This window comes from Pseudophryne corroboree, chromosome 5, assembly GCF_028390025.1.
Source record: "Pseudophryne corroboree isolate aPseCor3 chromosome 5, aPseCor3.hap2, whole genome shotgun sequence".
In the NCBI taxonomy this organism is placed as follows: Eukaryota; Metazoa; Chordata; class Amphibia; order Anura; family Myobatrachidae; genus Pseudophryne; species Pseudophryne corroboree.
In genome coordinates this window covers 126,776,340-126,799,689 of record NC_086448.1, presented here as the reverse complement: position 1 = coordinate 126,799,689, position 23,350 = coordinate 126,776,340, and the positions used below count along the sequence as shown (strand labels likewise).

At 43.9% G+C, this 23,350-nt stretch overlaps 1 protein-coding gene across 1 annotated transcript in view; it reads right to left on the bottom strand.

The window, feature by feature from the left end:
* Positions 1–4,304: 4,304 nt before the first annotated feature.
* NPY (neuropeptide Y) overlaps positions 4,305–23,350 on the bottom strand; it is a 101,693-nt gene continuing 82,647 nt past the window's right edge. The window contains exon 4 of the mRNA XM_063921690.1: positions 4,305–4,814. Coding sequence (XP_063777760.1) covers positions 4,790–4,814 — 25 coding nt within the window. The 3' untranslated portion in view covers positions 4,305–4,789. The remainder of the gene's footprint in view (positions 4,815–23,350) is intronic.

The window sequence follows — 23,350 nt, the reverse complement described above, 5'->3', positions numbered from 1 at the left end:
AATATTTTTGCATAGCTCGACTGCACAAGCGTTCGCAGCCTTACTATGCAAAAAAACCCTCCCCCATAGGCGGCGTGTAGTTGATCGCAAGGGCAGCAAAAAGTTGCTGCGTGCGATCAACTCAGAATGACCCCCTTTGTGTGCTACTGTACATGCAAAAGCAGTCAATATTCACTCTTCATGCAATAAAGTGAAATAATATATATGTATTTGCACCACTTGCACTGCAAAATTTTGATTATTTGGCTGTAAAGTTGACCCCCCTTCCCCCCCAACCCACCTTCTTTTCTTTTTTTGTGCTCCCACCTCACAGAGCCTAAAAAAATAATTACAGACTACATCCACATGCTTATTTATAGATTTATTACACTGCTATATTTTATTAAACACTTCCTAAATTAAATGATAAAATTATAAAAAATAATAGCACAATGCAATAGATTATATGAAAATTGTGTAGTATATGTAACACATACTGTGCAAATAATCTGGAACCAAAATAATGAACAACAAAAATAATAAATTATTTTAGACAGATTATTTTGTGGAAATGTACACACTATTTTATAATTTTTGCCTTTTCATTAAAATACAGTGAAATATTGGGGTATGGATTACTAGATCTACACTAAAGAGGTCTACACTAAATAGGTCTACTACTAATGGTAGGAATGCATTAGGTCGACAGGGTCATAAGGTCAACATAGAATAGGTAGACATTAGAAAAGGTCGTCAGAGTCAAAAGGTCAAAAGGGTCAAAAGATCGATGTGGAAATGGTCGACACAAAAAAAGGTAGATGCAAATTTAGTTTTTTAGGTGTTTTGTCACTTTTCTGCCACATACAATCCCCATTAGTGTACCGAATCCCCTTGCATGGCTCACTTTGCTTGCCATGCTTCGGTCAAGGTGCCTCGCTTCCCAATTATAGTCCACATGAAAAAAAGAAATAAAAAACTTTCTTCCTAAAAAAAACTGTCTACCTTTTACATGTTGACCTATTGACCCTGTCCACCTATTGACCCTGACGGCCTAATGCATGTCTACCATTAGTGGTTGACCTATTGACTGTAGACCTTTTTTTGTGTAGATCTATAGACCGGATACCAAAATATTGTATCTAGAAGTGTCACTATTCCAAACTGATATAGAATAAAAATAGTCGTAACATTTTAAGGTAATACATTACAATTCTTAAGACTCTGGAAAGCCTATTATTTCATGATTTTAATTTTTTTTTTATTTACAAGTAATTTCATGAAAAAAAGACCTAACCTAACGTATGTAAGATGATGCTGCAGACAACATATCAGCTATTGTGATATAACCTGCCTGGCATTAGGTGAGTCCATTCAGACTGAAACTTATAAAAATACAGTGTTGATTGTAATATTTATTTTTTTACACTATTTCTGTGGATATTCATACCCCTGGTTCACAAAATAGTCCTAAAAATGAATTTCAATGATGAAGATGTAATTACTTGTTAATGTGAGAGATCATAGGAGAATGCTGACAGGAAACTGACTGGAACTTACATAAACATGTTAACTCACTGCTGTTATGCAGAAGAGCATCTCTAAGCCCACAGCATGGCAAGCTTTGAGGTGGATGAACTACAGCTGTAGAAGACCATACTGGGTTCCATCCCTGTCAGCTAAGAACCAGAATGTGAGATTTGTACATAACAAACTCCCATCCGTCCTTCCATCCATCCATTCATCCATCCATAATTTCAAAATCTATCATCCTCCTTGCCATTACAGAAACTTGTCTTGCCACCTCTGACATTACATACTCTGACTCTCCTGATCAGGTTGCTTCCATCTACAACAAAACAGTGACTTTCATCCTAGACAATGTGCCTCCAGGTGACACCTATTGTTTTCTATTTTACAAATAACAGAACTGCTATTGTACATGCAAAACAGATGGTGCACTTCTGAGCCCTACTGAAGTACACTTCACGTGGGGAAAACTAGTTTAATCAATCTACCTACAGTATTGCTTCTCTGCTGACAAGACCAGAACCTACATATACTCTACTGATCTCTTCCCTTAATTGATTAAATACAGGGCCGGACTGGCCCACAGGGGAACAGGGGAAACCCCCCGGTGGGCCCCACTGCCGGTGGGCCCACCCCTTCCTTCGGGATCAGGTTCCAGGGTGTGCACTTGAATTATATATTAATATATTATACATATGTTACATTATACTGCACAGGACTATGGTGTAATTTCTACAGTGCATTGCTGTTTTCAATCTGATACATTATCATGCATGCACTAGCAGTATTTACTATATATTATGCACTCGCTAATGGTTAGCTAAGCCTCTAAATATGGGCCCCTACCACTGCATTCCCCCGGTGGGCCCTTCGTGCCCCAGTCCGACACTGATTACATACACCAATTTCTCATTTAGAAGAGTGTATGTTTCAACTAAAATAAGTATTATGCTTTTATAGCTTGTTGATATACTGTAATTGCTTACTCTGTCTAGTGCTGTTCATGTTGTATATTATTCTTGTACTGTACTGTATGTGGGTTTGGTGCTAATCCTCCCTTTTTGTTATTACTTTCCTGTTTATCTGGCTTAACCTTCCGCCTCTGCCAGACCCGTAACAGTGCTTCAATAAGCCCTCCGTGCCACCCCCTTCACTGATCAGAGCAGTGAGGCACTCACTGGAGTGTCCTAACTTGGAGCAGCTGTACAGGCTATAGGGTGTGTGGCCTGAGCATCCTTCCAACACTTCCGGCAATACTGGCTGCCGTTCCAGGAACCCTGCTAGCCAGATGCAGGGGCTGGGGGCCTGTGACGATGCCACCCCACAAGGAGCTCCCACCACTTGTACATCCCTAGTTACGGCTCTTCTTTCTGCTATATCCACATGGACATTATCTAAAATAGTACATGTCCAAAGTCACCACCTCCACAAAAAATCTATTTCACCATCAATAACCCCACAATATTTTTTGTTATCATTGGTTTGTTTACAGGGCCTTATTCATGTTTGTAAGTAAAGCAAAACAGCAAGCAACTAGGCAAAACCATGTTTCACTGCAGATAGAGACAGATGTAACATGTGCAGAGAGATTTAGATTTGGATGGGGTATGTCCAAACTGAAATCTAAATTGCAGTGTAAAAATAAAGCTGTCTAACATTTGTGGGCTACATGCAAAAGCAGCCAGTATCTACCCTGCACAGAATAAATCTAAATGTACAGTATTTGCCCCACTTGCATGGAAACATAGCTTGTTCCAGACACACAGTTACGTGCTAATTTGCTTTACTTACAACATGAATAAGGCCCATAGGGGGAATTCAATTGGGCTTGAGGTTTAGAGAGTTAAAAAACCTTGCATACAGTGCCTGGCGCCCAGTGCTGGATTACCGCAGGTATGCGCGCTCCTAATAACCACTGTATCCAATAAAAAAAATGGTCATGGGCTTGGAGACTCACTTGTCCGGTGTTCTCCTTGGCTCTCAGTGGTCTCCAATCCATCATTAAACTGGGGAGTGGGCTGCTAGGAGCCATGGGGGCTGCTGGGAGGCTCAAGGCCTGCTGGGAGATGTAGTACTCCCAGACTGCCTCTAGGGAGATTATACTACATGGGGGAGGTCAAACACATTACACACACTCACAGTACACTCACATACAGCTGCTGCAGGAGTCCGGATCCCTATGCTGGTTGCAGAAGACCCCACTTCGGAAGGTGAGTAATTGCTGACTAATTAAGCTAATTCGAACTTCCAGTTGCTTAATTGGTCCTCAGGGTGAGTGCCTCCAGGGTGCCAGAGGAAGTCCTGGTGATTTTTCCTAAAATCAATGATTTTTTGAAAAATCAGACTTACTCTGGGGGTGCGTGAAAAAAGACGCATCTCATTTTTCTGTCCTGAAATTGAATAGAATAACTCCACGACTGTAGAAAAAACCCTGCGCCATGGGGGGTTTTAAATTTCCCACAATCAATTGAATTTCCCTTTTAGTTTTGTTTTTTCTTTCTTGTTTTTCCTCTTGTGTAATGGTCTTGATAACACTGATATCACTTTATCTTTTGTTTTTAAACTATTTAGTACAACCTTTATCCAAATATAAAGGATTTGGGAATGGGGAACATTTAGAATGAGAAGGTACAGTAACAGTAGCAATTTGATAAGAAATCTGGGAAAGAATATAAAGTGAAAAGCTATTTACGGTGCAGTGTTTGTTTGCCGTTAATGTTGTTATAAGAAACAATTTGAAACTGAATCTCAACATAAAAGGTTCTTAGATCTAATAAATAATTTTATTTTGAAGGCTGTTTTTGAAAAGGTTTTTAAAGGTTTTTATTCTGCTAAATTGATTTACATAATTACCAACATACAATATCTTACTTTTTCCACAAGAAAAGGTACAGATGATGGAAGAAATCCGGTCATTGACGTAACATAAGTGGATTGAAATGAATGAGATTTTAACACAGATTTGTTAACCTTTTCACTGCCAGAAGTGCTACACTAAATTGCACGTTTCCCCTGACTGGTATATTTTCTGCAGCTGCAAATAACCGATATGTATAATTTCACATCTTTGTTGCACTTTCTAAGCACAAGTTATTTATTTCAACATTAAATGTCTTTATACAAACAAATGCAGTGGAAGAATAAAACAATTCTACAGAATTCAGCAAACGTCTGCATGCATTGGTGGTGTTTTTGGAGGGTCGATAAAAGTCTGATTTGTCATATAGCAATGAGCGATTGATCAAAAACTTTGAAAAAGACTCAAGATGGGTTTCCATTTACATCACCACATGGGGGGGTCTTCAAACCTGCAACACATGAAAAAAACTTAATTAATATAAAAAAGTATAAATATTAAACATACAATATATACATTTAGAAAAAATGTAAAAAGTTTTAGAGAGACTCTTTTGACAACAAAACAATACTGACTGAATGGTCACACTTTCCAAATTCAGGAACTGCATATGTTCACTCTTTAGAAAAATACATTGCTATGAATGAATGCATTACTTCCATAGGCAAACACAGGGGGGGGGGGGGGGGGGGAAGGGTTCTGGTTGCCCGGAAACCCCCCTCCTCTTGGCAAGTGGCTCAAATTAGGACAATAGCAATTGTATACAGTACGATTACTACTGCTGCTGCCACATAATGCAGTTTAAGGAAAACAGAGCAGAGCTACTGCACACGTCCAATGGTAGCAGCATCTTCTACCAAGTTTGCTGTATGTGTGAGTCCTCAATTAGTGCACTGGACCAGAGAGTAGCTCCCAGGAAGAAGAGACAGGAGCCTTACCATGAAGTGGGAGAATGTGTGCTTAGAAAGTACAGTACTGGTTCTGTTACGTTTGTGTATTAATTTTAGTATGTTTAACCTTTTCCTGGCCACTTATTTATATTATTTAAATATGCTAGATACAGCCTATACTATAGACCATCTATAATGTTAAATAGTAATACTGTGTTTTGTGCTGCACAGAGTGGGAGATTGTGGATTGCATTTGGAAACCTCCCTCTGGAAATCCTGTGTTTGCCACTGACTTCATATGTGCAAATTTATTTACATAATTTAGCTTGATTACTGGGCCCTTCAGTTAGGAAATAAGTATTGTTTTACTATGTGGCAATATATAAATTTGCATCTAAGGCCTGATGAAGTGCTTAGTTTGCTAATGACAAAACTTTTTGCAGCCCAGTGTACCATTACTGTACAATACAATATGTTATGTTGAGGTCATTTACAAAAGTGATTCATCATACTGTAAGTATGTAAAATAAGCAACACATGGGGGAGATATATTGGAGAGAGATAAAGTGGAAACGTTGACCATGGTAACCAACCAGTCTCTAACTGACCTTTTACAGTCATTTTTTGATTTAACATCACATCTGTGTACAGTAATATAGTTTAGCAAAGAAGGTTGGTGCATATGACATGCTGCTCCAAACTATGTCAAGGTTAAAAAAAAATATTTTCCAAAAGTGTTGACTTTGATAGAATATTTAAACTACAGTAGTTCTATACACTGAAGCTGCTGAACAGATAAGATTTGTTCCCTACACACACGCTCACAATACACCAAAAGTACAGAAATCAGAGGACCTTTAACTGGAGAAGGATGGAAGATGGTGGACTATTGAATTATTTATTTTTTACTAAAAATAAATATTTCTTTTACTTGAAGAAAATGTGACAATGTGATACATCTTTGCAGATGGTCAGAAAGTGAAGGAAAAAAAAGCATCTAAATGTTAATTAGGATATTACCTGGGTTATGTGAAAAAGAGAGGAGAGGAAAAAGCGTGTCAATTAGCTGCAGAAAATGAGTAGGGAAAGCCAACGCAGATCATAAATAGATAACAAGAAAGGTATAAGGGGAAGAGAAAATAATTAATAGAAGAAAGAATATGGAAGTAAGACCTATACGAGTATAAAGCAAAATTATACAACAGCAAACATACAACACATAAATAACTGAGCATAAAATTAGATTTATTACATCATTTTTAAACAGATCTTATTGCCTACTGATCATGTCTAGTTCCCCACAATACCATATCAAGAGGATTTGTTAAGAAATGTAATAATTACTCATTTTAACTGAGCAAATGACATAAAGAAGGAATATAAAGCCATAAAAAGATGTTAAAAAAAGCAAGTGCAGAGACTATAATTTAAGAAGTTTGAACATTGATGTGGATTGAAACCAGTCCAGTCAACAGCTGTAGGGTGAACTAATTCTGTATTTTACCCTGTAAGTACTTTTTAGCAGAAAGTATTACAAAAATATAAAGGCCCAGATTTATCAAGCCTTGGAGAGTGATAACTTGCACGGTGATAAAGTACCAACCAACCAGCTCCTAACTGCCATGTTACAGGCTGTGTTTGAAAAATGACAGTTAGGAGCTGGTTGGTTGGCACTTTATCACTGTGCAATTTATCACTCTCCAAGGCTTGATACATCTGGGCCTAACTCACAAATATAAAACATACAACAGTTCAGGTTGGATTCGGGTGACCGGCAGTTGGGAGACTGCCAGTCACCATACCGATCCCGGGATCCCAGCTTTTAGATGGCCGGCGGGGGTGGGGGGAGAGCAACGAAGCCCCTTGCGGGCTCGACACAGGTTCTATTCCGACTCTATGGGTGTCGTGGACACCAGGAGTGGGAATAGTCCCTATTGGTTGGCATGCCGACCGGTGGGCTATTCAGCATTCAGGATCCCGATGTCGGTAATGTAACCGGCGGTCTCCTAGCCGCCAGTCACATACCTGCATCCCAACAGTTCATAGTGACATTTACTATAAGATACAGCAAATTATATATTTTTTATTAGAAATCCCCTTTTCAAGATATGTAGCAGCTCACATTCCTGTGGGATATCAATGTAGGATATCAATGTAGGTTTCTGTGTCACCAGCTATTTTTCCAGCCAACCCAGTTATAAAGCTGCTTACCCCTCACACTGCACTCTTCTGCAGGTTCGCTGAGAGAGGGGGAGCAGGTACTAATTACCCATGCCGGGCTTGTTCGAATGGACCAGGCTGGACATGGGCCAGCTGTTGAAGGTGACAAATATTATTATATATAATGATATATTATTTATGCAGAGGGAGCATGGTCAGACCTCCCAGATTTGGTCACATCCCCTTCATATCACACTGGCACGCCAATTGTCTTGACAACCTGCTCTTGTGTTTTTTTTCCCCTCTTACCCATTGGAATGTACAGTAACAAACATTACATACAAACAGATACACAGGGTAAAAAAGTAATTACATGTATGTAATATCAATATAAATTCCTAATATTCGGCTTCACTATTATCATCATCATTCTCCATCAACTTGCAAATGAAGCCATTCACTGAATCTCCCTTGTAACCAGAGGTGTAGCTAGGTGCCATGGTGCCTGGAGCAAGGGTATGTTTTAGCACCCCCTCCCCTGTACTGAATTAAGAGCCTAGCCAACATGTGGTGGCATGTTACATTTGAAAAGAAAAAATATTTAAAAATCCTAAATTGGTGATAGAGCCAGTTCTAGGCCTTGCGGAACTCAGGGTGCATAAAAAATATAGGCATGTGGCTTCATGGGGATGGGGTGTGGCCACAGAATAGTACTAATTCACTTTACACTGCACAGTAGTGTCCATTATTCACATTACACCACACAGTAGTACCCCTTATATATGTTATGCTACGTAGTAAAGCCCCTAATTCACAATACACCACACAGTAGAGCCTCTTATACACGTTACACCACACAGTAGAGTCCCTTATACACATTACACCACACTATAGCCACTTATACACGGGACAGAGAGTGGTGCTGAAGCAACTGAGGCAGAGAGTGGTGCTGCAGAAGCCTGGGCAGAAAGAGGTGCTGCAGAATCTGAAATAGAGACATGTGCTGCAGCTTCCGGAAAAGAAAGAGATGATGCAGAAGCTAGGGCAGAGAGAGGTGCTGTAGCAGCTGGGCTAGACAGAGAGAGGTGCTACAGCAACAGGGGCAAAGAATGGTGCTGCAGGACAGAAGTAAACCTGCTGCACAGCTACAAGCAGCCCGTGAGACATATAAAAAGGGTGGGCAGAGCTCCAGCATGTGCCGGCTGTCATTGCCTCCTGCTGTCGCCTCTGGACTGCCCTGTTCCCTACATACTGTATTTTCGAGTCCGAGACAGTGTGCGCCCTCTCTGCTCCTGCTCTGCAGCTGCTATACAGCAGTCCACAGTGCAGCGTGAGGAGGGTGGTGATGCGCCCTCTAATTTTTTAGGCGCCCGGAGCTTGCGCTCCACCGCTTGTAACCATAAATCCTGTGTGTGTTAAATGTTAGAAAATAAATCTGATGGAATCCTATAATCCAGGATTCTCTGCAACTGAATATCGCAGGGTGACTCATCATGAGTATATTACAATTGAATTCAAATCGTATTCATATTCACTCTTGCCCTATGATTGCAAACCTGCTTAAGAGCATCTATTAAACTGTCTAAATCCTAGGAAGAATATTAATTAAAGCTACACTTGTGTAGTGCGAGTTTAACATGTTATAATAACAGGCTAGAAAAATGCAGCAAAACACAACTTTAAAAGAAAACCCAGTTACACTTTGAAAACTTTTGTTTTCCATTATCGTGTTAAAAAAATGACTACATTACATTTAACGTAATTGTGCTTCTCAGAAATCGTGGTGCTCTCTGAAAACTACTGATATGTTAAGCTTTCCAAAGACACAGATTACAGTCTGCTGTGAGTGATAATAGCTTTATAAATTACAATGATTATAAATGACTTCATAGCAAGGAATACATTTTTTTTTATAAATTCTTTGTAAATTTGCTTTATGCTGATGAACTTTTTTTCTATGGGTTCCGCCATAGACACCAAGAGCAACTAGAACGCCTATAACTACACTATGTAGACAAAAAGTGATTTGACACCCCCGCACAAGCAAAATGGTATGCTCCTGCAGCAGACATATGTTTGTGAAGGAATAAAACGGGTAGAGGGGCACTGATTAGATCATTTGCTAAAAAAAATGTCTCGCCGGAAGGAGCTCACCGAGTTTGAAAAGAGGATTAACATAGGATGCACAATTGGAGGTATGACTATGAGAAACATTGCGGATGTTAGGAAGGTTCCCAAATCAACTGTGTCTTTTGTCATTAATGTGTGGAAGAAGAACGGTCATTGTAGGAATGCACCTTGCCCTGGAGGACCCCAAAATTGCAACCCAGGGACCGGAGAGTGCTAACCAGAGAGCTGCGAAAGAACAGGGGTCATCCCATGCATACCACTGGACACGAGTTCCAAATGGCCACCAATGTCAGTTTCGACAAGAACACTTTGCTGGGAGGCCCATGCGCTTAGATATTATGGAGGAGCAGCTGCTCATAAACCTCTATTCACAAAGAAGAATGCAGCCCAGCGCATATGATGGTGTAAAGAGCGCAAAAACTGGACAGTGGAGCAATGGCAACGAGTGTTATGGAGTGATGAATCACTGTTTACACTTTTCAGATCAGATGACATGTTTCGGTTTGGAGTTTGCCAGGAGAACATCTGATGCCAGAGTGTACAGTACTTACAGTAAAGCATGGAGGTGGTGGTGTTATGCTGTAGGGCTGTTTCAGCTGGTTTGGCATGGGTCCACTAGTTGTAATAATGCACTCTGTACTCCCAATATTGTGGCAGTTCTACGGAAATGACAAATGTTTTTATCAGGACGACAATGCCACCAGTCATGTTTCTGGTACATAGAAACGTTAGTAACAAAGATGGACTGGTTAGCTCAGAGTCCAGATCTTAACCCCACTGAGAACCTCTAGGATGAATTGGAGCGACGTGTGCATTCTAGGTCGACCTGACTTTTTTCATTGTAACAGTTGGTCACTGTACTTAAGGCGGAATGGTAAAACATACCACCTGCTGTTGTCCAGGAACTTGTGGACAGTTTGTTAAGAAGGTTGTCTGCAATATTCACTGCATATGGTGGACTTACAAAGTACTGATGTCAATAAAATCTCATTGATCTATTTGTTGTCAGTGTCCAGTCACTTTTGGCAACATAGCGTAGGACATCAGGTTTGTATTGCAATATTCAGGTATATGGTGTAATCAAGGTTTAACCAGTTTGAATCCGCTAAGTATCTGGTGGCTTAGAATTCCAACAGCAGCAATATTTTTTTGATGTAAGAATTTTGAAACTTCGTCTGTGAAGTGATTGTGCCTTGTCTTGGAATGGCTCCAACTGAATCTCAACTAGACTTTACCCCTTTGCATTTAACTAGATACTGAAGCTTGCCTCTGATCGCTTGGGAACCCAGGGCATTTTCCTGAATTTATTCTAGTTATACTGGCACTCAGATAGGTAGTTGAGATTTTGTTTTTCTTGTTAGAGAAGGTATTTACATTCTGCTTATGTACTAAAGACCCAACCAACAGGAAATTGGTGAGAAGCTAATGTTTAGAATACCAATGAACCATCATTTCACCAGTTATGTTTTTAACATTACAACTATACCATAGTTATTGTTCTAAGGTCCAATTCACCAGCTCCATTTTATCTGTGGGGGCGGTAGGCAATAGAAATATACATTTTGCTCTGAAGTATGTCACATAAGGCTCTTCAGAATTGGCCAGTAAACTGGGCAAGCTGTCTGAGAAAAGGTTCTCTGGCAGTTTGAGTTGTTGATCAAAGCACTTCCAGTACGACAAAATGAGCCTGCTAAGTGAATCTGATGGTATTATGTAAACAGGGGGAGGGGTAAATTCTGAATTAAAATCCATAGAAACAGACCCTAATGGGAGAAGCAAGGTTGCAGATGTCAGACTTTTACGAGTATGTGGAATCTTGGTTCCAGCAATAGTGTCAGTTTATAGGATCAAGAGTTTTGCTAACTCCTAAGGTTGTAAAATTCATAGAATAACAACTTATTGGAGTTTATGGTGGGTGTAACAAGCTTATTCCTACTAAGAAGCCTGGGTCAAATGTCAGATATTTTCCTGAATTTCAATAAACAAAAAACTCTTTCTTGTGGCAGGTATTACCACTGTACAGAATAGGCTGAAGCCCAAAGTGGCAATTATGGCCCCAGAGAGATTCTGGGGAATGAGGCTAGTAGCTGAGACCAGCAAGTGTCTATTTAAAATGTCAGCATTAACCATGTTGGTTGGTTATGTGAAGTGAAAATGAGCAAAGAAAATAGTCCACTGAGTTTCTTTAGGGTGAATATTGTAAATGGAACCAAGGAAAACTCTAATACAGTAGGTGTCACCATTATTTGAAGATAGCCTGCTAATACAGATGGAGCCTCATTCACCGTTGCTGTTTCTCTGCCTAAATGGAGGATTAGTCATGCCTAAGTGATAGTTCAGGTTGTTCAGTTGTTTCACGGACAAGCACGTTGAGGCATGACTACATACGCAGCATGCAATACACATCTTCACCACTGGGTGGCTAATGCTCCACTAATCCAGTACTGTAGAGCAAATAGCGGCAGATTGATCTAAAAGCTATGGCAAATGGTCAGTGAAGACTGTCATGTTACTGTGTGCTGTACACACAGACCAATGGTCAGATGGAGAGAGTCAATTTAAAAAAAAGGAACCAATAAATCAATCAATAAAATTAGTGTATACAGATGCAGGTGAATGTGTTAAAGCAAAGGTCCATTGACGGGTTATGTGAGCGTCCAAGTCCCGTAGACTAATCAATAAATCAAAATAGTGTATACAGATGCAAACGAACGTGTTAAAGCAATGGTCCATTGACATTAGGCATACAGTACTGTACGTGAGCATCCAAGTCTCGTAGCCAATACAGCAAAACCCATGGGAAGGGATCACTGCTTTCATTTACACATGAGCTTGTGTCTCTATCACCAGGCGTCGTGGCCAATCGGTGAAGGGTCCCGCACCCCATGCTCAGAGTGCCGGGTTCGATTCCCAAGTGCGAATGCCTTTGTTTTTTTGTTTTCTTTCTTCTTGACACTTTATTAATTTTTTTTTTTATAACATTCATATATTTAAGATAATTATAGTCAATAGAATTATGCACACAGGAAAAGACCTGTTTCCATAACTAACTGTCGGGGCACGCAAATCCATAGTACTGTACTGGGTAATGTACATTCACTCTTGCCCTCTCTAGTACTTTCCCCCAACCAAAGCAACTGTAGTATCAGCCCATCATTTACATACTGTGTTGGCCTCTTTTTCTGAAAAAATCAGTCTCTCAGGGGAGGGAGAAGGGTGAGGGGGGAAGTGGTGAGTTCAGAGACGCTGTCGAAAATATTCATTCTCTGTCGGGACCACCAAAAAAGAAACCAATAAATCAATTAATAAAAATAGTGTATACAGACGCAAGCAAAAGTGTTAAAGCAATGGCCGATTGACATTAGGTTTATGTGAGCTATTAAATGAAATGAAATTAAAATGGGCTTAAAGCTTAATATATCCAATTCTGGGGGTCCAATCGGCTCAGAACCGGGTTGTTATGGAAGGGGAGATGATTAGCTACCAGAGTATACCGACCCCAAGTTTCTATGACCCCACAAGTCTAACAGCAAGCGTCAGAACCCATGGTGGGTCTGAATTAACGGGCCCATTATAGTATGTAGGAAAATGGGTCCACTTTACACCCCGATATCTCTGGTTCTAGGTGTCCCAGAGACTCGAGACTGGTACCATACGAAAGTGGAGACTCTTGGCTTTTGGAGAAGTCTGGCCACTAGTTTATTTGACACCGCAAAGGGAAACAGCAAGCTTGTAACGTACTCTGCTCTAAAGGATACAGCGGCAAGTGTTATCTTTACAAGTATAATGGGGAGAGATAAAAGCTCCTCTCCAAGTTCCTGGATGCCAAAACACTGTGCTTAGCATCTCTGTACAGTATTTTCTCTCTAGCCAGAATCCCCGCACCCCGTGCAAGCTGCGTGGACAATTATAGGGGACCTGACATACATATGCTTGCCGTGTTCCTTTGTGGTATCACATACACTAGTGGCCATTCTGCTCCGAAAGACAAGAGTCTCCTCTTTCGTATGGTACCAGTCTCAAGTCTCTGGGACACCCAGAACCGGAGATATAGGGCGTAAAGTGAACCCATTTTCCGATAGACTAAAATGGTCACGTTAATTCAGACCCACCATGGGTTCTGATGCTTGCTGTTAGCCTTGCGGGGGTCATAGAAACTTGGGGTCAGTATCCTCTGGTAGCTGTTCATAACTGTGGGAGTAATCAGCTTATAAACATTTGTTCCCCCGCTACTTATTGATGTTACTATCCTCCTTCATCGGCCATCTTCTATAAGGAGCACTCAGGACTGTGATTGTCTTTTCCGGGTGGGATATAACAGATAGACAGTGTCTAGTTAGACAGTCAATAGACATCACATGTTAGACAGTGAAAAGGTCGACAGGGTCAAAAGGTCGACAGGGTCAAAAAGTAGACATGAAAAAAGTATACAGTACAAAAGGTCGAAAGGGAAAAAATGTAGACTGGGTCAAAAGTGTCACGATCCGGGTATCTGGACGCCATTACTTACCCTTCAGATGCCTCCTAAGGCTGGCTCAGCGCTCCAGGACCGGATCCCATCTGTTATCCTGATGTTTACATTCCTGCATCCTCTCCTGTCTCTCTGAGACGCGGTCACAGTAAACGCCATATTACATCTGGCATGGCGTCTCCCGCGGCCTCCGCCGCCGTCCCTGAGTTTCTGCATGCAAAGTGTCAGAGTGGCGATTACGTCAGCCGCGGCCTCCGCTGTGCCCGCGTGGTTTGGATGTGCATTCATCAGTCTGGCGTCTCCTGTCTCCTGTGGCCGGCGCCGCCATTGCTGCTTCAATTCTCACATGGATTACAAACCAAACTTCCCTCCAAGTGTCTGCATGGGTGCAGCCATCTTGGATTTTGTCATCTGATCATTTCCACCAATCTGCTGTCTGTATTGTTGATTTGCATAATTGCCTAGCCAACCCCTTCCTTGCTGCAGGTATAAGTAAGCTGTGCCTGAGCAAGGAAGGCGTCAGTGCTTTGGTTGTCTAACCTAGTTCCAGTTTGTCTCTCTCCTGTGGTTGTCTTCCAGGTTCCAGCTCCTGTCTCCAGACTTCTGCTATAGAGACCCGCACCAGCATTCCATCTGCGGTGTAGCCTGACTCTCCGATCCATTCTGGACTCACCTGTTTCCAGCTACAACAATCACCTGCTTCCAGCCCAGCTTCCAGCAGTGTATAGCTTCTCTTAAAGGGCCGGTGTCCTTTTCTGCAGTTTACCACTCTCCACCGGTATTATTATTTCACCGCTCTCAAACTCCAAACTTCATTATTATTTCATCGCTCTCAAGTTCGTTTATTATTTAACTGGTTCCAGCCAGTATCCACTCCGTACCAACAACAGTCTGGTTCCAGCCAGTATCCACAGCAGCCGTTTTACCTTCAGCAGCCCAGCCTTTCCTGGAACATCAGCTGGTACGATCCTGGGTTCTCTCCATTGCTACAGTCAGGCCTGGTAAGGACTTTCCAACTAGAAGATTATAAGAACTGTCTCACACTACCAGTGCCTGTGGCCCTTGCCACCCTGTAGTACCCAGGAATTGTATTTATCCTCTGTTGACTTTTATGTTTCCTTTTACTGCTGCTGTGTTACGGAGTTTGTCATAATAAACATCATTGACTTTTATCCTGGTTGTCGTGGTCACGCCTTCGGGCAGTTATTCTACATGTTACTTACATGTCTAGGGGTCTGATACAACCTTCCAGGTTCCGTTACATCTCAGCCCCTACAACTGAGGCTGCCTCCCGTCAGCTCAGGCCCTCAGTTGTGACAGTAAGCACTGACCTAATGAATCCAGCCGGAGACCAGGATCAAGCGGCCAGGCTAATGCAAGAACTGGCAGCCCGACTTGAACATCAGGAGGCTGCACAGGGCCACATCATCCGCTGTCTCCAGGATCTCTCTACACGGCTGGATGGGATTCAAACGACCCTCCGTGGACCTGGCACGTCCGGTGCGTCCACTACAGTGACACCAGCTGTAACCCCACCCACCTTACCCATTTCCAGTCCACATCTTCATCTTCCAACGCCAGCAAAATTTGATGGATCTCCAAGGTTCTGCAGGGGATTTCTCAATCAATGTGAAATCCACTTTGAGCTTCTACCTGGCAATTTCTTCAGTGACCGTACCAAAATTGCCTATATCATCTCCCTTCTCAGTGGCTCAGCCCTTGACTGGGCATCACCTTTATGGGAGAAGTCTGATCCCCTGCTATCCTCCTATACTGACTTTGTAGCTACATTCAGGCGCATCTTCGACGAGCCAGGCCGGATAACATCTGCTTCATCTGAGATTCTCCGTTTACGCCAGGGAACACGTACTGTGGGACAGTATCTTATACAGTTTAAAATCCTGGCATCCGAACTGGCATGGAACGACGAGGCCCTGTATGCTGCATTCTGGCATGGCTTATCAGAACGCATCAAGGATGAGTTAGCTACCAGAGACTTGCCCTCTAAGTTGGATGAGCTAATTTCTCTTTGCACGAAGGTTGATCTACGTTTCAGAGAGAGAGCAACTGAGCGAGGAAGATCATCTACTCCTAAATCTTCTGCTCCTCCTCCTCGTCAACCATCTCCATCCAAGGATGAGCCTATGCAAATTAGTCGTTCCCGTCTATCTCCCGCTGAGCGCCGAAGACGTCTCTCTGAGTCTCTCTGTCTCTACTGTGCAGCTCCGTCGCACACTATCAATGCCTGTCCCAAACGTCCGGGAAACTCCAGATCCTAGCTCGCCAAGGAGAGGGCCGGCTAGGAGTAATGATCTCCTCTCCATCTCCTCATGACTGTAACCTCCCAGTGTCGCTCCAAATTGCTCAACGTTACAGGAACGTCATTGCCCTCCTTGATTCCGGAGCAGCTGGGAATTTCATAACCGAAGCTTATGTTAAACGGTGGTCCCTACCCACCGAGAGACTGTCCTCGTCCATCTCTTTGACTGCCGTGGATGGCAGCAAGATTTTTGATGCAGTCATTTCCTTAAGGACTCTTCCAGTTCGTCTGAGAGTGGGAGTTCTTCATTCTGAGTATATTTCTTTTTTAGTGATTCCAAGAGCCACACATCCAGTGGTTTTAGGCCTTCCATGGCTCCGTCTCCACAACCCATCAATTGACTGGACGACTACGCAAATACTGGCATGGGGTCCCTCCTGTGCTGAGACTTGTTTAGCCAAAGTTCTTCCTGTTTGTTCTTCCTTCCCCAGGTCATCTGATGTTCCGCCTCCTCCATATCAAGACTTCACGGACGTGTTCAGTAAAGCCTCTGCTGATATCCTTCCTCCTCATAGAGAATGGGACTGCCCAATCGACCTCATTCCAGGGAAGGTTCCACCGCGAGGCCGAACTTATCCGTTGTCTCTGCCTGAGACACACTCCATGGAAGAGTACATCAAAGAGAACCTGGCGAAGGGTTTCATCCGACCATCTTCTTCTCCAGCCGGCGCAGGCTTCTTCTTCGTTAAGAAGAAAGACGGTGGTCTGCGTCCGTGCATCGACTACAGAGGTCTGAACGATATTACCGTCAAGAACCGATACCCTTTACCCCTGATTACCGAGCTCTTTGATAGAGTTAGTGGTGCAACTATTTTCACAAAGCTGGACTTGAGGGGTGCCTACAATCTCATCCGAATCCGTGAGGGTGACGAGTGGAAGACCGCCTTTAACACCCGTGACGGACATTATGAGTACCTCGTCATGCCCTTCGGATTGAGCAACGCTCCAGCAGTCTTCCAGCACTTCGTGAATGAGATTTTCAGGGACATCTTGTACCGCCATGTCGTGGTTTATCTAGACGACATCCTCATCTTTGCTAATAATCTCGAAGATCATCGTTTCTGGGTAAAAGAGGTTCTTTCCCGTCTCCGTGTCAATCACCTCTATTGTAAATTGGAGAAGTGTGTGTTTGAAGTTAAAACCATTCCGTTTCTAGGTTACATTGTGTCCGGTTCCGGACTAGAGATGGATCCTGAGAAACTCCAAGCAATCCAGAATTGGCCTATACCCTTAAGCCTCAAAGGGGTCCAAAGGTTCTTAGGGTTCGCCAATTATTATAGAAAATTTATACGAGACTTTTCCACCATTGTGGCGCCTATCACTGCATTAACCAAGAAAGGTGCTAATCCGTCCAAGTGGTCCGAGGAAGCTACACAGGCCTTTCACCTTCTGAAGCAACGGTTCATCTCTGCACCAGTTCTGAAACAGCCCGACACTCCGTTGGAGTAGGAGCAGTGTTATCCCAGAGGGCCAAAGATGGACATCTACATCCTTGCAGTTTCTTCTCCCGGAAGTTCTCCCCAGCTGAACGCAACTATGCCATTGGCGATCAGGAGTTGCTAGCCATCAAGCTCGCTCTGGAGGAGTGGAGATACCTGTTGGAGGGAGCTTCCCACTCAATCACCATACTTACCGACCACAAAAATCTTTTATATCTCAAAGGCGCACAATGTCTGAATCCTCGTCAGGCCAGATGGGCACTTTTCTTCTCTAGGTTTGACTTTAAACTCCAGTTCTGTCCGGGTTCTCAGAATCGTAAGGCCGATGCCCTTTCCCGCTCATGGGAGCAAGAAAATGAGTCCGAGTCTGCAGACAAGCATCCTATTATTAATCCGTTGGCATTCTCCACGGTAGGGATGGACTCTACGCCTCCACCAGGGAAAAGTTTTGTTAAGCCAGTTCTAAGGAAGAAGCTCATGCATTGGGCCCATGCTTCCCGTTTTGCTGGACATACAGGCATTCAGAAAACCCTTGAATTTATTTCTAGGTCCTACTGGTGGCCAACTCTGAAGAAGGACGTTATGGAATTTATTGCCTCCTGCCCAAAGTGTGCCCAACACAAAGTCTCCCGCCAGTCGCCTGCGGGGCAACTGGTTCCATTATCTGTTCCCCGTCGACCTTGGACCCATTTGTCGATGGACTTTGTTTCCGATCTACCTATCTGCAACAAGTTTAATACCATCTGGGTGGTAGTTGACCGGTTCACCAAGATGGCACATTTCATCCCTCTCACCGGTCTTCCGTCAGCTTCCAAGTTGGCTCAAGTGTTTATACAAGAGATCTTCCGACTTCACGGTCTTCCTGAAGAGATCATCTCGGATCGTGGAGTACAATTTGTAGCCAAATTTTGGCGAAGTTTGTGTCAAGCCCTCCAAGTCAAGTTAAAGTTTTCCACGGCTTACCATCCTCAGACCAATGGTCAAACCGAGAGGGTGAATCAGGACTTGGAGGCCTTCCTCCGTATATATGTGTCTTCCTCTCAAGATGACTGGGTTCAACTCCTTCCTTGGGCCGAGTTCAGCCACAACAATCAATACCATTCCTCATCTTCTTCTACACCATTCTTCATTAATTATGGGTTCCACCCTAAAGTCCCAGAATTCCAACCGCTTCCCGCAACTTCTGTTCCAGCAGTGGATGTCACCTTGCGTCAGTTTTCAAATAACTGGAGGAACGTCCGCGCAGCCCTGCTTAAAGCCTCATTCAGGTATAAGAAGTTTGCCGATAGGAAGCGTAGAGCGGTTCCTGCTCTCAAGGTGGGTGATCATGTGTGGCTGTCCACGAAGAATTTGAGGTTGAGAGTTCCCAGCATGAAATTTGCACCTCGCTACATCGGACCCTTCAAGATTGAACAAGTCATCAATCCTGTTGCCTACAGGTTACAGTTACCATCCTTCTTGAAAATACCCAGGACATTTCATGTTTCTTTGTTGAAACCGCTGATCCTGAATCGGTTTCATTCCGCACTTCCTCCAGCTCCCAAAGTTCAGACTCAACGGGGAGTCGAGTACGAGGTGGCCAAGATTTTGGACTCACGTTTCCGTTACGGTCAGTTACAATACCTCATTGACTGGAAGGGCTATGGTCCTGAAGAACGCTCTTGGACCAATGCCTCAGACGTCCATGCTCCTGCCTTGGTCCTAAATTTCCACGCAAAGTTTCCTTTAAAGCCTAAGAAGTGTCCTGGGGCCACTCCTAAAGGGGGGGGGGGGTGCTGTCACGATCCGGGTATCTGGACGCCATTACTTACCCTTCAGATGCCTCCTAAGGCTGGCTCAGCGCTCCAGGACCGGATCCCATCTGTTATCCTGATGTTTACATTCCTGCATCCTCTCCTGTCTCTCTGAGACGCGGTCACAGTAAACGCCATATTACATCTGGCATGGCGTCTCCCGCGGCCTCCGCCGCCGTCCCTGAGTTTCTGCATGCAAAGTGTCAGAGTGGCGATTACGTCAGCCGCGGCCTCCGCTGTGCCCGCGTGGTTTGGATGTGCATTCATCAGTCTGGCGTCTCCTGTCTCCTGTGGCCGGCGCCGCCATTGCTGCTTCAATTCTCACATGGATTACAAACCAAACTTCCCTCCAAGTGTCTGCATGGGCGCAGCCATCTTGGATTTTGTCATCTGATCATTTCCACCAATCTGCTGTCTGTATTGTTGATTTGCATAATTGCCTAGCCAACCCCTTCCTTGCTGCAGGTATAAGTAAGCTGTGCCTGAGCAAGGAAGGCGTCAGTGCTTTGGTTGTCTAACCTAGTTCCAGTTTGTCTCTCTCCTGTGGTTGTCTTCCAGGTTCCAGCTCCTGTCTCCAGACTTCTGCTATAGAGACCCGCACCAGCATTCCATCTGCGGTGTAGCCTGACTCTCCGATCCATTCTGGACTCACCTGTTTCCAGCTACAACAATCACCTGCTTCCAGCCCAGCTTCCAGCAGTGTACAGCTTCTCTTAAAGGGCCGGTGTCCTTTCTGCAGTTTACCACTCTCCACCGGTATTATTATTTCACCGCTCTCAAACAATCACCTGCTTCCAGCCCAGCTTCCAGCAGTGTATAGCTTCTCTTAAAGGGCCGGTGTCCTTTTCTGCAGTTTACCACTCTCCACCGGTATTGTTATTTCACCGCTCTCAAACTCCAAACTTCATTATTATTTCATCGCTCTCAAGTTCGTTTATTATTTAACTGGTTCCAGCCAGTATCCACTCCGTACCAACAACAGTCTGGTTCCAGCCAGTATCCACAGCAGCCGTTTTACCTTCAGCAGCCCAGCCTTTCCTGGAACATCAGCTGGTACGATCCTGGGTTCTCTCCATTGCTACAGTCAGGCCTGGTAAGGACTTTCCAACTAGAAGATTATAAGAACTGTCTCACACTACCAGTGCCTGTGGCCCTTGCCACCCTGTAGTACCCAGGAATTGTATTTATCCTCTGTTGACTTTTATGTTTCCTTTTACTGCTGCTGTGTTACGGAGTTTGTCATAATAAACATCATTGACTTTTATCCTGGTTGTCGTGGTCACGCCTTCGGGCAGTTATTCTACATGTTACTTACATGTCTAGGGGTCTGATACAACCTTCCAGGTTCCGTTACATCTCAGCCCCTACAACTGAGGCTGCCTCCCGTCAGCTCAGGCCCTCAGTTGTGACAAAAAGGTAGACATGAAAATGGTCAACATAAAAAAAGGGGGACAACTTTTTTTTGCATTTTTGCGGTTTGTGTGGATAGTTTTGCCATCTGGGACCCCCAATTGTAGAAAGGAATCCCCTCAGGCTCACTTCGCTCACCACGCTTCAAGCTCAGTGTGAAGATATGAAAAAGTCCAAAAACATGTACAATAAAAAAACACCTTTGTCTACCTTTTTTTACGTCGACCATTTTCATGTCGACCTTTTGACCCTGTAGAAATTTTGTACTGTCTACCTTTTTTATGTTGACCTTTTGACCCTGTCGACCTAATGACTGTCTAACATGTGGTGTCTATCTATTGACTGTCTCACTAGACACTGTCTATCTATCATCCAGATACCGTCTTTTCCTCCCTGTTGCTACAACAGTGAGGAAGCGCTGTATTTTACGGCTTATAGATATTTGCTCCATGCTTTATCAAAAGTTATCATAAACTGTTTAACATGTACTTGGAGCACATTTCTTAATTAAGAAGAATCTTGCAAATATTATCAGAACAAATCTGCTTTTAAGTCTCTTATTTCTGTGTCTAAAGTGGTTGAAATTATGAGGTACAGAACACTTCTATCTGCACTACTATATCTTAAAAGGATAATGGGGGTAATTCTGACCTGATCGCACGCTGCCGTTTTTTGCATCGGTGCGATCAGGTCTGCAGTGCGTCCGCGCATGGGTCACAATGCGCAGACGCATCGCTCCCTGCCGATGCAAGGGAGCGACAGAACTAATGAAGAAAGCGATCGCACCCACGGCCGCAAGAAGATTGACAGGAAGAGGCAGGCTGGAGGCGTCAACTGACCGTTTTCAGGGAATGTCCGTCCGAACGCAGGCGTGTCCAACCGTTTCCAGGGAGGGATCCTGATGTCAGCTCCGTCCTGGATGATCGCAGTGAGTGAGTAAGTCCTGAGCTGTGCAGAAACTCTCTGCACAAGTGAGCGCAGCCCTGCACAGCGATTCCCGCCTCCCCTGTAGGCAGCGACTACCTGATCACAGCAGTGGTAAAAATAGCCTGCTAGCGATCAGGTCGGAATGAGGGCCTATATCCTTGGACACAGCCAGCGGGTCAGGGGTGTTGCAACAGAGGAGGGGGCCCATGTGCACCTCTGGGTGTGCCCCCTCCTCTGTGCCGGAGTCTACTGCTCATGCGCAGGTCTCCGGAAACATGGCGCTCACCATGATCCAGAGACCAATATGAAACGCGCATACGCAGCGTCCATTTTGGCGGCAATCTCTGCCGCAATCGCAGTACCCGATGCTGGACTCCGGCAAGGTAAGTATTAAAATGGGTGCAATGTGTGCAGCCATTATAGAAACGCCAATGCACGGGATAAGATCTCACAAAGGTGGTTACTAATATTACCTAGCTTTATGCTGTTTCATGAAAGTTATGTGATGTTATCTATAGGATTCATTAAAATACAGTATTGTACATTTGTGCAATAAAATGTATTCAAATTGACCTCTAGTGCAGGTGCGTCACTGCTCTAGTGGTATCTACAGATAGATACACAATACTTTTTTCCTTTGCTAATTTCTTCAACTCCTTATTATGCCATGATCATGACACCTCTCCTCAGGGGAGATTTAAGAGCGGAGAAGGCCCATGTGCAGGAATCCGTGTGAGCCCCCACCTCTCTGGCAGCGCAGAAGACTCTGGGGCTGATTACGACCCGATCGCACGCTGCACTTCCTCGCAGCAGTGCGATCGGGTCTGGAATGTGCATTGCACACGCGCGTCATTGCCCGTGGCGCTGACTATGAAGAAAGCGGTCGCAGTGGCGACCGCAAGAAGACTGACTGCAAGAAGACATTCCTGGGCGGCAACTCACCATTTGGAGCCGTTTTCGGGGAGTGGTAAGAAAAATGCAGGCGTGTCCAGGCGAACGGAGGGCGGATGTCTGACGTCAAAGCTGTGACCCTCATCGCTGGACACGTCGCACAGGGTAAGTATGTCCAGCCCTGGTCTTGTTTTGAGTGAAACTTTTTTAGCATAGCAGGGATACACAAGCGTTCGCAGCCTTGCTAAGCTAAAATACACTCCCCCATAGGCGGGGTTCCGGTATGAATGGTCGACCATGTTATGGTCGACAGTCATTAGGTAGACCACTATTGGTCGACATTGGCATGGTCGACATGGACAAATGGTCAACACACGAAAGGTCGACACATGAAAAGGTCGACATGAGTTTTTTTTTAACTTTTTTTGGTGTAGTTTTCTGCGTAAAGTGAAGCTTCGCTCGCCATGCTTCGGGCAAGGTGCCTCGCTCTGCTGCCGCTGCGCTCGGCACAGATTACCGTTCTCAATCGTAGTCCACGTGGATCGTGAAGTATGGA